We start from the raw sequence: 16,757 nt of genomic DNA on the forward strand, positions 1-16,757 counted from the left end.
GTCATTGTTCTTACAGTTTTTGTGGTAATTCTTCCTCAAATTCAAGCTCAGCATCTTAATTTAGACCACGAGTTACTCATTTAGTAAACTGAACAGTTGTGTTGATATGAAAAGACTCATTTTATCTCTATCGAACAGCAAAGAGGACAGCGTGTTGGTGGATAGTTTCGTTTTCTGCTTCACTGCAGCTTGTTTTGGGTTTTTTTGTGTGTTCCTGTTGTAGAGTTTCCAATCATGAGAAACGGATGGAGAAGCGAATGGATGGAGTACGAACCCGAGCTGTGTGTGTGTCAGGTATAAACCCCAGCCACTGTCCTCTGCTCTAAGTGTCATGAATGTGGCAGGAGTCGGATAAAGAGTTCATAGATGTGTGTGCAGCTCCTCCTATAAAGCTTGATCTGTGTGCAGTGAAGAGCTCTTGTCTCACCAGATGTCTCTGTGGAGAGTCTGAGTCACAGCTACGGCCTCTCCTCTGTCTGCTGACCTCTGACTAACTCACATTTACAGTTTGGAGTTAAAACACCAGGAAATTTTAAGCAAAACGTAAAAAAGGTTAACTTGATTTTTTGGCTCATAATAAAACTAATTCTTTGTTTTTCCTGCATCATGCTTGTGTTTGGTGCTGCTTGTGGCTTCTACAGGTCACATAAGTGGCGATGGTAAACCTCATTCTTTCTATTAAACGTTTTCCATTAGCAGATTGATTAAATTGAAGGAAAACGGGATTTTTGTTACTTTTAAACTCGTAACTGCCTGTGATTTTCTTAATGACCCATGGCTAAAGCCATTTTCTTCAGTTTGATTCTCTGGAAAACACCAGAACGTTTCCATCCCTCCCCTTTCTTCCTGCCTGTATCTCTGTCTGTCTTCCTCACTGTTGTGCAGCTCTGAGTCATTCTTCGTGTGTTTCGGTTCAGTAGTGCATGAGCATGTTAAATGTTGAGCTCCTGTTTGGAATCCTGAATGGTAAATGGCCTGTATTTGCTGACGGTTTTTAGTACGGTATTCAGAATGACAGTGATTTTGTTTTTTTAACGGAATTCTGTAGTTGCATGCTGTTGTGTACAAACGTTCATGTCGTTGTCACGAAGCGTCTTCAGCTTAAAAACTGCTCTCAATCTGTCTTTGCAGAAACGGACGACTATGCTGAGATCATAGATGAGGAGGACACCTACACCATGCCTTCAAGTAAGTGCACACACAGGCACACACAGGCACACACACACACACACACACACACACACACACACACACACACATGCTGCTAACAGAACAGGTGTGTCTGTTTATCACTGGAGTTACGTTGCATAATTGTGTGTGCGTGTGTGTGTGCGTGTGCGTGTGTGTGTGTGAGTACAAAGATAGGATGAGTGTGTGCAGGTAGGAGGATTGTTGTGTTATCTACAGAAAAGTGTGTAGTACTGACTGTGTGTTAGTGACTAACTGAGGAAGCGCGAGAACAGCTCCAGTCAGATCTTCTGGCTCTTAATCATTTTGGCGTGAGATGTTTGTGATTAATTCAGTCAAGACTTCAGTTAATTTGGTGCGTTTTGGAGCAACTTTGATGTGCCGAAGCAGATTTATCCAGAATAAATAATTCAGATATCAGTTTAAAGCCTTGTTGGTAACAGTTGTTTTTATATTTGATAATAATAATAATAATAATTAAAGCTGCAAGCAGCGTCGTTCGGCCCTCGCAGCTCCGCGCCGCTCCGGCCTGGCCGGCAGCCCGGGACACCAGGGCACGTCCGCAGAACACAAACGTCGACCACCCCGACACCAGAAACTGCTAACGGCCACCTTGTCCGCACCTCACCCTGAGTCAGCATCCCCTTTGAGCCCACCATTATATTTTATGTCTCACCACTAGGGAATCCTCTATCTTCACCACACTGGTGGTGTGATGACAGTGACCAACTTTAATGCTATTCTGACCATGTTTTTTAAAGTTATCGTAGGATAATGTTATCTAGGGGGCGCTGTGACCAACTACAGAAAAGTCCCATTGAGGTCAGCTTTGGTGACATTATATAACATTCACCAACCGTTTGTGCCTCATTGGCTAAAGGGCATGATTGTTCATTGCCATGTTCAGTTTCGGGCAAATCGGAGGCCGTTTGTGGAAGTTACAGTCAAATGTAAGGTCATGGCGTCACGCCAGCATTCACCATGGCATCAAAGCCCCTCCCTTTCTGGAAAGCTATCAGATCTGAATGGTCATTACAACATCATGAAGACACTGTATGACCTCAGTGTCATGTTCACTAAATTAGAGGGGACAAATATGGGCATTTCACCATAAAACAATAGACTTCCTGTTGTTAGGGGGCGGGGCTTAGGTGATGTCAGCTGTCCACATTGTCGTTGCATTGAAATGTGGTCAGTGATCACACAGACAAAGTTTGAAATAGATCTGATAATGCACTTGGGAGTTATTAAGTCAAGTAATGTAATGGCGACTGGTCAAAGTTTGAGGCTTAGCCACGCCCACACCTTTCAACTTTTGAAAAATCCGACCTTTTAATTTTGTCCTCTATGTCTTAAGATTATATAGCAGAAGTTTGAAGGAGATTGGTGAAAAGGACGATGGAGCATCACTCTAGAAACAACGTGTGCGAAAACCACTAAATCGAGTACTTGGACCAAAATGGCCGACTTCCTGTGCGACTTTGCGCTTGGCTCCATGAGACTTTTTTGTAGGTCCTGAGACACCACATTAGTGTACCAAATTTCGTAATCCTCAGTCAAAGCATGGCTTGGGGCTGACAGTTTTAATTGCTCTAGGGGGCGCTATTTAAGAAAATAGGCCACGCCCACAAGTTTCAGCTGTCTATTTCTCTTGGGGGTCAGACTAGGATCACTCACCAGAAGTTTCGTAGCAATATCACGATAACTGAAGAAATGAGAGGCAAACGTATTTCCATGGCGTGGTGGCGATTTTCGCCATGCTCCCGAAGCCCCGCCTTTTTTTGAAACCTGCCAGTACTGGATACCAAGTGATCTCAAGTTGTCTACTGCTATTTGCCAGAGAGTCCTGGTGATTGGGTAAAATGAGTCCAATAGGGAGCTGTGAAAATAAGAGTGGCGTGGCGAAAGGTCAAAGTTTGAGGCTTAGCCACGCCCACACCTTTCAACTTTTGAAAATTCCGACAGTTGAATTTTTTCCCCTATGTGTTAAGAGTATATAGCAGAAGTTTGAAGGCAATTGGTGAAAAGGGCGACGGAGCATCACTCTCCAAACAACGTGTACAAAAACCACTAAATCGCGTACTTGGACCAAAATGGCCGACTTCCTGTGCGACTTTGCACCTTGCTCCAAGAGACTTTTTTTTTAGGTCCTGAGACACCACATTAGTGTCCCAAAATTTCGTAATCTTCAGTGAAAGCATGGCTTGGGGCTATTAGTTTAAATGGTCCTAGGGGGCGCTGTTTCAGAAATTAGGCCACGCCCACACATTTCAGCTGTCTATTTCTCTTGGGGGTCAGACTAGGATCACTCACCAGAAGTTTCGTAGCGATATCACGATAACTGAAGAAATGAGAGGCAAACGTATTTCCATGGCGTGATGGCGATTTTAGCCATGCTCCCAAAGCCCCGCCTTTTTTCGAAACCTGCCAGTGCTGGAGACCAAGTAACCTCAAGTTGTCTACTGCTGTTTGCCACAGAATCCTGGTGATTGTGTAAAAGGAGTCCAGTAGGGAGCTGTGAAAATAAGAGTGGCGTGGCGAAAGGTCAAAGTTTGAGGCTTAGCCACGCCCACACCTTTCAACTTTTGAAAAATCCGACAGTTGAATTTTTTCCCCTACGTCTTAAGAGTATATAGCAGAACTTTGAAGGAGATTGGTGAAAAGGGCGACGGAGCATCACTCTCCAAACAACGTGTGCGAAAACCACTAAATCGCGTACTTGGACCAAAATGGCCGACTTCCTGTGCGACTTTGCACTGGCTCCAAGAGACTTTTTTGTAGGTCCTGAGACAGCACATTAGTGTACCAAATTTTGTAATCCTCAGTCAAAGCATGGCTTGGGGCTGCCAGTTTTAATGGTCCTAGGGGGCGCTATTTCAGAAAATAGGCCACGCCCACCGGATGTTGACATCAGATTGTTTGAGGGGCCGGACTACGATCACTCACAAGAAGTTTCGTGACGATATCTTTAGAAATGACGAAATGGGAGGCAAACATAAGGCCACGGCGGTACGCCTGATTTCGCCGCGCCGCCACAGCCCCGCCCTCTGCCGAAAACTCCCATAAATTGACGCCAAGCAACCCCAACTTGTCTTGAGTTACCAGCTACAAATTTGTGGTGACTAAGTGAAATGGAGCAATTTGGGACCTTTCACAGTAAAACTTGACCTTTTTGGTCCTGAGGGGGCGGGGCTTGTGTGATGTCATCATCCGACTATTCATTTTACTTTGTGGGTGGATGACAAAAGACCACAGAAAGTTTGGTAACTATTCCATTCAGGTATGAAGTTACAGCAATTTAAATTTTTTTGGCGAGTAGTCAAACTTCGAGGCCTGGCCCCGCCCCTTCAACATATACGAAAACTCAGAATCCTTGTCTCATTTTGTTCGCCCATCCCTTCTGAGCAATTTTACACAATTTTTGAGTCGATCGTGCGAAAAATGATCGAGCAATCCAATCAGAAACGGACCCTAAAAACGGCAAAAAGGGCTGAAAATCGCCATTTCAACCCAAAATGGCCGACTTCCTGTTTGATATTGACCATGCTTGCAAGAGACTTTTCTGTGCGGACTGTTGAGTACTACGTGTGTACCAAATTTCATAACTGTACGATAAACTAAGCTTTATGGAGAGGGTTTTTTTTTTCACTTTGTAGGGGGCGCTGTTCAGCCATTTTCTTTGCGATTTTTTTGGGACCTTTAAAATATCAAATTTTTCACCAGGCCTGACAAGTGTGCAAAATATTGTGAGTTTTGGGATATGTTAAGGTCCCCAAAAATCCGTTCAAAGCGGGCTAAGAATAATAAATAATAAACAGAGCAAAAACAAGAGGCCTTCGCAGCGCTTTCGCTGCTCGGGCCTAATAATAATGCATTGAACTTATATAGCGCTTTTCTAGACACCCAAAGATGCTTTCACACACTCTCACATTCACACACTGCTAGTGATGGTAAGCTACTTGTAGCCACAGCCGCCCTGGGGTGGTCTGACAGAGGCGAGGCTGCCATTTGGCACCGTCGGCCCCTCTGACCACCACTAACACAGGCAAGTTGGGTGAAGTGTCTTGCCCAAGGACACAACAGCAGGATACCCCTGGCGGGAGCTGGAATCGAGCCCATGACCCTCTGATCATGAGGCAGCCCGCTCTACCACCTGAGCTACTGCTGCCCCAACCCATAATAGTGAATGTCCTGTAAATAAAACTACATTTTCCTCAGTCACATGCTGCTTTGTGCTTTACAAGAGGAAGCCACACACACACACACATTATTAGCCCCGCTGTCTATATGGATGAGTTGCCCCAAGATTAGGAAACAATCACAACTTCCTCTAAACTCTCTGTTCATCTCTGAGTCTTTTATAGCTGGGTACAGACTATTGTTCTGTTCACGGCTATATACTGAAGCTTGTTAAGGGATATTTAGGATATTTTCAATTGTATTTAAATGTAAGTGATACAAATAATAATTATTATAATTTTAGATATTTTTCTAACTGTTCAGTGTGAGAAATGAGAGTTTATGACTGATTTTACAAATGTATATTTAACTGTAACTCATAAGCACACTTTGACAAGACTGAAAAGGTGTTTTTAACAGAAGTTTTTGAGGACTTTAACTATTAAATGCCACAATGGGTTGTCTGGATATCATCGGCACATTCACATGAGGGTTAATCGGGGTCTGTTGCTTGGTAGAGCTTTAGGTATTTTTACCATGCATTGAAATGAACTGAAAAACAACTAATAGAAATTAGGTTTTTGAATAAAATGCCTGACTATTAATACTCATACATTATCACTGCCCCATTCACATGACATCTGCTTTAGTCTTATTTAGTTAAATGTAAATTTTCTTACGAGAGCTGTTTTTAAAAGTGTGGGACACTGAAACTACTTTTTAATGATCATTTCTGATTACAATCGGTCACTTTGAGTTTTTCATGCAGGCTGAACATGAACATAGTCTCCTACACCTATCTGCTGCTTTAGCTTCAGATAGAAAACAGATAGTGAAACTCTAGGATGTGAAAATCCTGACAGTTAACATTCATGGACTCATCCGTCTTGACTCGCGACAGGGAAGGCTGTTGTTGGTTTAGCATCCAGGAAACAACAGAGAACGTCTCGGCTAGTTGAAGCTAACTGTTATCATTAGCAACTTCACCACATGACAGAACTCCTTCAGGTTTGTGTTATTTGTGGAGATAAAATCCGGGACGAGATGTCCAAGTATCAGGAAATGAGAGTCTGAATCTCAGCTGTGATGTGGCTCACTTCTAGTTCCTGGAAATTGTGCACCGGTGTTCCCACTGAGTACGACTTACAAGGCATTCATTCCTACTAGAGATCTCTGCAAATGCATTGATTAAACGAGTGTCCCACACCTTTAAGCTAGCGACTATTTCATGGTGCACTTGTACAATGACAGTAAAAACAATCCTGAAATGAACAAAAGAGCTGTTGTTTGGGCTTTGGAAAAGCTTGCACGTGTTTTATCACAGTTTGTGTCAGATATTCAGATGAGTTCATGCTCATTGTAACCATTCTGTACAGAATCCAGCCTAGTAGGTGTTGGAAAACTCACCTGTACAAAAAGCTAAAATTGGCCACAGGTGTCTAGGGCTGGGACGATGATCAATAAATCAATTAATCGTACGATAAATGAAAATGAACTCAATAATTTTCCCAGCCTCAATATATCGGTCTTTGCCAGATACGTGACTTGCATGTCAACCACACCCCCTTAGCGCCACTTTAGGTGCATGACTCACGTTGCTCGGGGAAGCTGCAGCTGAAGAAGAAGCAGAACAATGGTGCTTACACATTAGCATCTGGACCGTAATTTGGTTTCACACACAGGTCAGATTTGCGTTTTCGGTGCCGAAGCGACTTTTTTTCAGACCCCAGCAGTCAGATTGGGACTGAGGAGTCACTGCGTACTGATTGGCCGGCTAAAATTACGCCTACTGCCTCCAATCTACGACAAGAATGAGCCAGTGGGGGGTTCTCGCATGTGCGATTCATTTTCATGGTGGATGCTGTTGAGCAAACTTCTGTCTGTAGCACGAAGCCGCCGTTCTGGACCTGCCAATCAGTGTGGGAACGGGAGAAGAGAGTAGATCTGTGTGTGCGTAGCGTTCCTTTTCTCTGCATCGAGCTCTTGCCATGGCGAGCAGACAGCTGCTCGGGAGAAATCCATGTGTGTGTGTGTGTGTGAGTGTGTGTGTGTGTGTGTGTGTGTGGCACAAGATTCCGAGGACACAGACAGCAAATTAATAAAATATTGTGGTTCCGAGTCTCCAAAAGCAACACAGCTCATGCCCGCCTTTCTTTACCTTATAATGGAGGACGGCGCGGACTTTCCCGTGCGTATTAAACGCCGCCCACAGGCTCTGGGATTTCCGCATTGAGAAGTCCCTCGGATTTATATGTGAACCCTACACCGCCCGTTCGAGACCCAACTCATGCCATCCAGCCCGCCCGAACCCCGACCATGGCGACACTAATGTGTAAGCGCCACAAGAGTGAAAAGGATGGATAAAAAGAACAGGGATGAATGCACCTCTTACAGGAATAAAACTGTGAGGGAGTCTAGAGATCGGTATTTTCTGAAATTACTACAGAAATTCTACAGTCAATAACGTAGATCTCTACAACCTCAAAGGAAACGAATGGCGCTCAGACGTTTCTTTACCGCCAAAAATATATCACTTGAGTAAGTAAAATAAAGGTTTAATTGTTGCATTTTAAACTGCGTACTTGCATTATTGTGATATGTTAACATTACATAAGTGGTTATTTTGGTGTCAATAATGTCGACAATAATATTGTTTATCGTCAATAATTGGTAGGACAATATATTGTTCAACAGTATTTGATATTGTCCCAGGCCTAGGTGTGTCTCTTGCTTACTTTTTATTTGTTTGTTGAAAATAACACTTTATTGAGAAAAAATAATCAAATGTTTTATATTTAAAAGCAAGAAAGCCTTTGAGATAAACATTCATCAGAATAGTTGTTAACACCCATTCCTCTGTTGCTGTGATATATTTATCTATTAGCCAGAGATAACCGGTTATGACTGTATTCATGGGGAGTTTCATTCTCTTATCACTAACCCATTTTCCCAGAATACTATGGACTGGATCAAGGTAATGATTGGATCGCACTATTGTGTTGGCCCCTTGACTTGGTGGTTGTTGTGAATCCTTTTTATGTTTGCTTGCAGTTTTAAAACAAAGTTTAGGATATTTTTCTATCCCTCTACGTTGTTTTCCCCCAACCCCTCTATTTGATGCTTGGTGTGCTGTCCGTGATTCTTTTGGTAACGCTGTCAATAATAAAGACGTTTTTCTACAATCTTACCAGGCGAGTTTACTCGAGGCACGATCCTTTAACAGCTCAGCCCTGAAAGAGGAAGGGCAGCGGGAGGAAGCTCTTAGATATGCTTTATCGTAAAACCACAACAGTGGAGTAGCCTATAGCGCAGGAAAATCGGGTGACATTTAGAGGCAGAAATTAATAATTATGGTCATGCGTAATGTTTTATCACTTTGCGCTGCTATATCTACACTTCAGGATTTTAAGTGCCTGAAACTGTTGCTTCTAAAAGTCACGCATGAGCTAGATGTTTACACCTCAGGATTGATCAGAAAAAGTATTGATCAGAAAACAGCATTAAAGGCTGCTATAAGCTGGATGTTTGGAGCTTTTATTCATGAACTTATTACAGGGTATCCGCGGGTCCTTAAAAAGTCTTAAATTTGCTTTTCCAAATTTAAGGCCTTAGAAATCCTTAAAAATGACAAATAATCCTTAAATACAGTTTCCAAAGGTCTTAAATTACCAAATACCCAATAAACAAGATTATTTTAATTCAATTTTCATGAATTTCTAGTTAATGTTCAGCATTTTTTGTGTATAATGTTGGCGTAAGCAGAACCGTACACATTCAGTTGGTTGTGAAAGGGGGCTATTTTTAGATGAGCACATTAGCTGGTTAAGCTAGTGGGAGCTTGCGCCATGGGGACGTGCAACTTTTATGGTAACTGGATGGCTAATCCCACGTTCGTGACGTGGTTAGCACCGGTTCCAGGCAATAGCTGGAAATTATAGCTTACATGTCATTTTAAAAAATAGCTTACATTTGGTCAAATTGGCCTTAAAAAAGGTCTTAAAAAGTCTTAAATTTGGCTCCCTTAAACCTGCAGATACCTGTTGAGGACAAAGTCAAGGCAGCCACTTCCACTCCTTGTTTCTGATCAGTTTTAATTGGCAAAAACAAACCAAGAGCAATGGTAATAAGGAAATAGATTTGTTTTTCCAATTAAATGTAACAGGCCTCATTTTAGCCTCTGGGCTTTTAGTTCTCACCGCAGTCACGATTCACTGTTACACAACCCACCTGACTTTATCCATCCCACGTTAGAATCCGAGTGGTAGTTGTGTTTACGTGAGTGTTGCTGTCTGTTGTGTGGCATGTCTCGCTGGGGTGTGCTGATGCTGTTGCATGCTGTCGACCGTGCTGATTGCAATAAAGCCAAGCTTGTTAGAGTCCGAGATCAAGTCCTGAACACATAAGTGGAATCAGATCCCTCACTTATGGTGTTATCAGACTGTTGATATTGTTCATGCATGAAAGATTTGTGGAGAAATGTAAATAATCCAGTCATGAAGGCTCCTTCAGCCCTTGCTGCACAAATAAACAGACATGCTCTAACAAGCTCGGAAAGCTACTGTTAGTGTGATTGATCTCCTTTGTTTTGTTCCCGTTTGTGTGTCTGTATGGGTCTGTGGGCAAACGTTTGTGTTTGTTGTGTGTAGCGCGGGACTATGAGATTCAGAGGGAGTGTATCGAGTTGGGACGATGCATCGGGGAGGGTCAGTTTGGAGATGTCCACCAAGGAGTCTACATCAGCTCAGTACGTATCCTCTGCTTTATAGCAATAGGAGTCCAAATGTCCCTTACTTTATTGTTAGTTTCTGATAAAATACATAAAATGAGTCTCGAGTTTCATAGATTCCTTGTTTCAAAGTAATAAACTGTTAGATGTTGGTTTTCCTTTTTTATGTTTCTTGCAGGATAATCCAGCTCTGTCCGTAGCAGTGAAGACATGTAAGAACTCCACGTCAGACAGCGTCAGGGAAAAGTTTCTGCAGGAAGCATGTAAGGCGTGTGTGTGTGTGTGTGTGTGTGTGTGTGTGTGTGTGTGTGTGTGTGTGTGTGTGTGTGTGTCTGTGTGTGGGTGTGGGTGTGTATTTACACACGTGCTATTTAAGCCTAGTTTATGCTTCTGCATCGGTAAGGAGACGCGCAACACCATCATCCGTCCTTGCGAGGACTCTCCAGCAGGGTTACAAGGACAGATGGAATCGAGCCCAATTTTCTAAACATCTGTCGAACGAGACAGAGAACACAAGCTTGTGGTTGGTCGGGAAGCTGCTTTCGTCCACAGTGCTACCATTGTGCTCTCAAAAACATCAAAAAGCCTAAGATATCTAGCGGCTTACACGGAGCAGCTCGAAGAAGCTGAGAAACGTAGAAAAACTCTGAAATTATTTACCCGTGACTGGCGGAGTGAAAAGATGCACAGCATGCGTTTTATTGGTGGATGGAAATGACAGAAAACGTGGGTTTAGAGGTAGCAAGCGCATGAAGAGGTGGAGGAGAATGTGGGACAACTTTGTCCGTGTTAAAAACTCTGAAATACAAAAATCACAACATAAACACGATAGTAAATGCACTATCAGGACCAGATACATGACAGGATACCCCAGAAGCACGCTACGCCCTCTGTTGTTCAATTCAATTCAATTTTATTCATAAAGCGCCAAATCACGACAAGAGTCGTCTCAAGGCACTTCACATAACAATCATTCCAATTCAGGTCAGTTCATTAAGCCAATCAGAAAAAATGTTTCCTATATAAGGAACCCAGCAGGTTGCATCGAGTCACTGACTAGTGTCAGTGACTTTACAGCAATCCTCATACTAAGCAAGCATATAGCGACAGTGGAGAGAAAAACTCCCTTTTAACAGGAAGAAACCTCCAGAGGATCCTGGCTCAGTATAAGCAGCCATCCACCTCGACTCACTGGGGATCAAGAAGACAGAACAGACACACACACACACCAAGCAATGTGTCCATGGTTACACCGTGATTGCTTAGTAAATATTCTATTTGGCGAGAGATAAACTTTATTGTATTTATCCTAGTGAATATTGTTAAACGGGTAAACTAGTAGTAGCACATCCAACGTCAAGGAAACAAAAAGTTATTATCAGGAGGGGGAGAATGTTTAAGTGGTTAGCAGCAGTGTGCTAGACCAGTGGTTCCCAAACTTATTTAGCCGCGCACCCACTTCTATGTCCTGACCACGTCGACACACCCCCCAGCCCCCACATCAGGGCATGGTGTCATGGCTCGAGGTAAGTGTCTAACCCAAGACATGCAGAATCAGCACACGTAGTCCAAAGCAGTAAAGTAAAATGTCTTTATTATAAAAACGGGAACTGAAACCGCACAGGGAAGTCCTGTGGGATGAGCAATACGGCTCGAGTCTCTGAGGTGCTCAGGTTAATCAGTAGAGGAGGGGAAGCCGGGGAGGACGCTGGGCAGAGGATGAGAGATCCAGGAGGGGTGAGGTAGCAGAGGGAAAGCCAAACAGGAACGGCGGAGGAGGATGGGACGTGATGAGTATGTTCCAGAAAACGAAGACAGCGAGGGTGAGTAGATGATGAGATGATCCTAAACTGGTGCAATCATCCGGCAAAGTGATGTGTCTCCATCCTCCTTTTGAACCCGCGTCCCTGATTGGGAAATCTCCTGCAGCTGCCGCTCCCCTTGCTCCTCACCTGTGGAGAATTAGCTCAGAGTCTGGTGAGAGGAGAAGGTGTGACTCACCTCTGCCCAGGAACATGACAGTGCCCCCCCCTCAACGGACGCCCCCCGGCGTCCTAGCACCGGATCTGGAGGCCTCGAAGTCCGAGATGAGAGAGGGGTCCTCGATGTTAGACCGGGGAATCCAGGAGCGTTCCTCCGGGCCGTACCCCTCCCAGTCCACCAAATATTGAAGACCCCGACCACGGGGGCGAGAGTCGAGGATGCGCCGCACCTTGTATACCAGCCCCCCTTTGTAGAGCTGAGCAGGAGGAGGCGGAGCCGGAACCGGGCACAGAGGGCTGGAAACGACGGGTTTGATCAGGGAGACATGGAACACAGGATGGATCCGAAGAGACGACGGGAGTTCCAACCGCACGGTCGTCGGACTAGGGACCGCCGCGACCTTGAAGGGACCAAGGAACCTAGGAGAGAACTTCCTGGTGGTCGCCTTCAGCGGGACATCCTTGGACGACAACCAGACCATTTGACCGGGAGAGTAGGTGGGAGCAGGACGACGGTGTCGGTCAGCCAGTCGCTGATTCCTTTCCGCGGTCCGCTGAAGAGCCGACCTCGTGGTGATCCAAGTGCGGCGGGCCCGACGAAGGAACTGAGGAGTGGTGATGGTGGCATCTGTATGAAGGGGGAACAGAGAGGGCTGATATCCGAGGGAGGACTCGAAGGGAGACTGACCTGTGGCGGAGGAGACATGGCTATTATGGGCATATTCGACCCAAGCCAAATGCTCACTCCAGGTGGATGGGTTGGTGGCGCAGACGCAGCGAAGCATGGCACCCAACTCTTGGTTCATCCGCTCGCATTGTCCGTTGGTCTGCGGATGAAACCCCGAGGTCAGAGCCACCTGGGCTCCCAAGGCGGTGGCAAACTTCCTCCAGACACGAGACACGAACTGGGGGCCTCGGTCAGAGAGGATCTCTGTTGGGATCCCATGCAGACGAAAGACATGTTTAATTAAAAGCTGGGCCGTGACGGCAGATGTAGGGAGAGCCTTTAACGGCACCAGATGACAGGCTTTGGAGAACCTGTCCACAACAGTTAAAATGACACTAAAACCATGCGAAGGTGGCAACCCACAAACAAAGTCCAAGGCAATATGGGACCAAGGACGGGACGGCACTGGTAGGGAACAGAGTAGGCCTGCTGGAGACTGATTGGTACCTTTTTGTTGGGCACAGACGTGGCAGGCCGACACATACTCCTTCACGTCTCTGTAGAGGGAGGGCCACCAGAAAGATCGCCTGATCAGAGCCACAGTACGTCCTACTCCAGGGTGGATTGAGAACCTCCCGGTGTGAGCCCAGTGAATAACCTTTCCTCGTAGTGCCTGGGGAACAAACAGTCTGTTGGAGGGTCCGTTACCTGGGCCAGGATCCACCTTAAGGCCCTCCAGGACCTGGTCTCTTATGGGCCATTTTACTCCAGCAACGATGCAGGAGGCAGGCAAGATGGTGCTAGGAGCCGTCTCATCTTCAGAGGAGTGCTGGCGAGACAGAGCGTCAGGCTTTGTGTTCTTTGATCCTGGTCTATAGGACAAAACAAAGTTAAAGCGGGAGAAGAACAAAGACCACCTATACTGTCGAGGGTTCAGTCTCTTGGCCTCCTTGAGATAGATCAGGTTTTTATGATCAGTCCAAATGATAAATGGTAGTTCAGCCCCCTCCAGCCAATGTCTCCACTCCTCCAAAGCCAGTTGTACTGCCAGTAACTCCCTGTCCCCCACGTCATACCTGCTCTCGGTGGGTGTCAAGCGCCGTGAGAAGAAGGCACACGGATGAAGTTTGTGGTCTTCTGGGGATACCTGAGAGAGGACTGCGCCAACCCCGGTGTCAGAGGCGTCCACCTCCACAGTGAACTGCTGCTTGGGGTCTGGTCTGGAGAGGACTGGGGCCTCGGTGAACCTCCTCTTCAGAGTCCTAAATGCAACTTCGGCTTCTGGAGACCAGGAAAAGGGCTTAACAACAGAGGTTAGAGCTGTCAGAGGGGCTGCGGTCTGGCTGTAATTGCGGATAAACCGTCTGTAAAAGTTTGCAAAGCCAAGAAACCGCTGCAGTTGTTTCCTGGTGGCAGGGGTAGGCCACTCAGTCACTGCTTGGACCTTGTCTGGGTCCGCCCTCAGCCGTCCACTTTCTAAAACAAAACCAAGAAACCTAACTACTGAAACATGAAATTCACATTTCTCGGCTTTTACAAATAGTCTGTTCTCCAACAGCCGTTGGAGTACCCTCCGAACATGTTTCTGGTGTTGATCAATGGACCTAGAAAAAATCAAAATATCATCAAGATATACAGATACAAAGTCATTAATGTAGTCCCCCAACACTGAGTTCACGAGTCTCTGAAACACCGCTGGAGCATTAGTGAGGCCAAAGGGCATCACCAAATATTCAAAGTGCCCCAGGGGTGTCTTAAAAGCTGTCTTCCATTCGTCACCTTGGCGGACTCTGACCAGGTGATATGCATTGCGGAGATCCAACCGCGTAAAAACAGTGGCATCTTGCACAGGTTCAAAGGTTGATGAGAGTAGAGGGAGCGGGTACTTGTCCTTCACCGTTATTTGATTTAAACCCCTGTAATCAATACAAGGGCGAAGCGACCCGTCCTTCTTGGCCACGAAGAAAAACCCAGCTCCCAGAGGTGAGGTGGATGGCCTGATTATGCCATTGGCCAGGGCCTCTGTAATGTATTTCCTCATACTGTCCTGTTCAGGTTTGGACAGACTGTAGAGGCGGCTGGTTGGGAGCGGAGCTCCTGGCAACAGGTCTATTCCAATGTCAAATGGACGGTGAGGTGGCAACGTGGCTGCTTGATCTCTACTGAACACTTGCTGCAAGTCATGGTACTCACTTGGTACCTGGGTGAGATCGGGCGGCTCCACAATAGTCTTTTCAGAGTCCTTGGATCCAGAGGAAGCAGAGGTCAGGCAGGTAAGATGACACTCCGGACTCCAGGTCTCCACACGGCTTGATCTCCAGTCCAAACACGGGTTGTGTACCCTAAGCCAGGAATGGCCTAGAACTACTTGGTTCTGCGGGGAGGGAAACACAAATAATGAGATCATCTCCGTGTGGTTACCTGAGACCTGGAGCTGGAGTGGTTGGGTCCGGTGGGTGATTATGGCCAGGGGCCTCCCATCCAGGGAGGACACTGTTAAAGGTTCCGGCAGTGGAACAGTAGACAGTCCCCAATCCCGCACCAGTTGAGGGTCCACCAAAGACTGTTCACATCCTGAGTCTACTAGAGCAGTCGTCCGGTGGCGACGACTGTTAACAGTCAAAGCACAGTCAATAAGAAAACGGGAGGTCTCTTTACCTGAATGACTGCCCACCAGAACTCCTGGAACTACTGGTGGGCACGCCCTTTTGACGCCGCAGGGCAAGTGTGCACCATGTGTCCTGGTTTTCCACAGTAAAGGCACAACCCTTTACTGTAACGATGTTGGCGCTCCTCTGGAGTAAGGTGGGTATGTCCCACCTGCATGGGCTCCTCGGGTGAGTCCAGAGGAGGAGACCTATGGGATGGACGATGTGCTACAGGTGGTGACAGATCCCTGAATGGTGTCTTCTGAAGCTCCCTGTGTCTCTTGTCGATAGAGATGCATAATGAGATCAGTCCGTCCAGGGTTGATGGCTCGGGGCACAGAGCCAGCTGGTTCCTTACCCGATCGTTCAGCGCTTCGATGAATGCTGCTTTAAGGGCATCATCTCCCCATGATGTCATTGCAGCCAAGGTCCTAAACTCCAGAGACATGTCAGCCACTGACCTTCTTCCCTGCGAGAGGTGCAACAGTCTTTTTCTGATGTCAGTGGTGGTCTCTGAACTGCAAAAAGTCAGTTTAAAATCCTCCAGAAAGTCTGGGTAAGAACCAGACAGGAAATTAGGATTTCTGCTCTTAGCCTCCGCCCACCGAAGCGCTTGCCTCTAAGTAGTCCAACAATAAACGAGATCTTCATTGAGTCAGTAGGAAAAGACCTCGGGGAGTCTTCAAACGCTAGGCGGCACTGTAGCAGAAACCCAAAGCAATCCTCGAATTCACCGGAGAAGGTCGGACATTGCCGAGGAGGAGCCGAACGGAAGTGGGTGATTTCCGGAGAGCCGAGCGCCTCCGGTCCAGGTGAAACCACACCTCCCGAGGCGTGTGCGTGTGGTTCTGTTCCGAACGCCGGAGCGGCGGCTGTCGCTGGAGCGGGGACGGAACCCGAGGCTGTAGAGGAGAGCTGCTCCTGAAGCTGCTGCAGGACTGTCTCCAAACGTTGATAACGTTGGTTGGTGATATTCAGCTGCTCCATGAGGACGGGAAGTGTCTGCTCTTGTTGGGACATCCGGGTAGCCAGATCCGCGAGTGCTGACTCCGCTGGATTAGATGTGTGGCCGGATGATTCTGTCATGGCTCGAGGTAAGTGTCTAACCCAAGACATGCAGAATCAGCACACGTAGTCCAAAGCAGTAAAGTAAAATGTCTTTATTATAAAAACGGGAACTGAAACCGCACAGGGAAGTCCTGTGGGATGAGCAATACGGCTCGAGTCTCTGAGGTGCTCAGGTTAATCAGTAGAGGAGGGGAAGCCGGGGAGGACGCTGGGCAGAGGATGAGAGATCCAGGAGGGGTGAGGTAGCAGAGGGAAAGCCAAACAGGAACGGCGGAGGAGGATGGGACGTGATGAGTATG

The 16,757-nt window shown here is 46.4% G+C and overlaps 1 protein-coding gene across 18 annotated transcripts in view; it reads left to right on the forward strand.

Annotated features, from left to right (window-relative positions):
• LOC107396176 (focal adhesion kinase 1) overlaps nucleotides 1–16,757 on the forward strand; it is a 90,967-nt gene that overhangs the window by 32,183 nt on the left and 42,027 nt on the right. For 10 of the 18 annotated variants that reach the window (XM_054740436.2, XM_054740437.2, XM_015975746.3 and 7 more), the window contains 6 exons: nucleotides 224–294; nucleotides 642–659; nucleotides 1,132–1,188; nucleotides 8,321–8,341; nucleotides 10,014–10,111; nucleotides 10,272–10,356. In XM_054740436.2, coding sequence (XP_054596411.2) covers nucleotides 224–294; nucleotides 642–659; nucleotides 1,132–1,188; nucleotides 8,321–8,341; nucleotides 10,014–10,111; nucleotides 10,272–10,356 — 350 coding nt within the window. The remainder of the gene's footprint in view (nucleotides 1–223; nucleotides 295–641; nucleotides 660–1,131; nucleotides 1,189–8,320; nucleotides 8,342–10,013; nucleotides 10,112–10,271; nucleotides 10,357–16,757) is intronic. The other 8 variants (XM_015975744.3, XM_015975751.3, XM_054740439.2 and 5 more) reach the window with 3 other exon arrangements.

The sequence above is a fragment of the Nothobranchius furzeri genome, chromosome 5 (genome assembly GCF_043380555.1).
Source record: "Nothobranchius furzeri strain GRZ-AD chromosome 5, NfurGRZ-RIMD1, whole genome shotgun sequence".
NCBI lineage: Eukaryota > Metazoa > Chordata > Actinopteri > Cyprinodontiformes > Nothobranchiidae > Nothobranchius > Nothobranchius furzeri.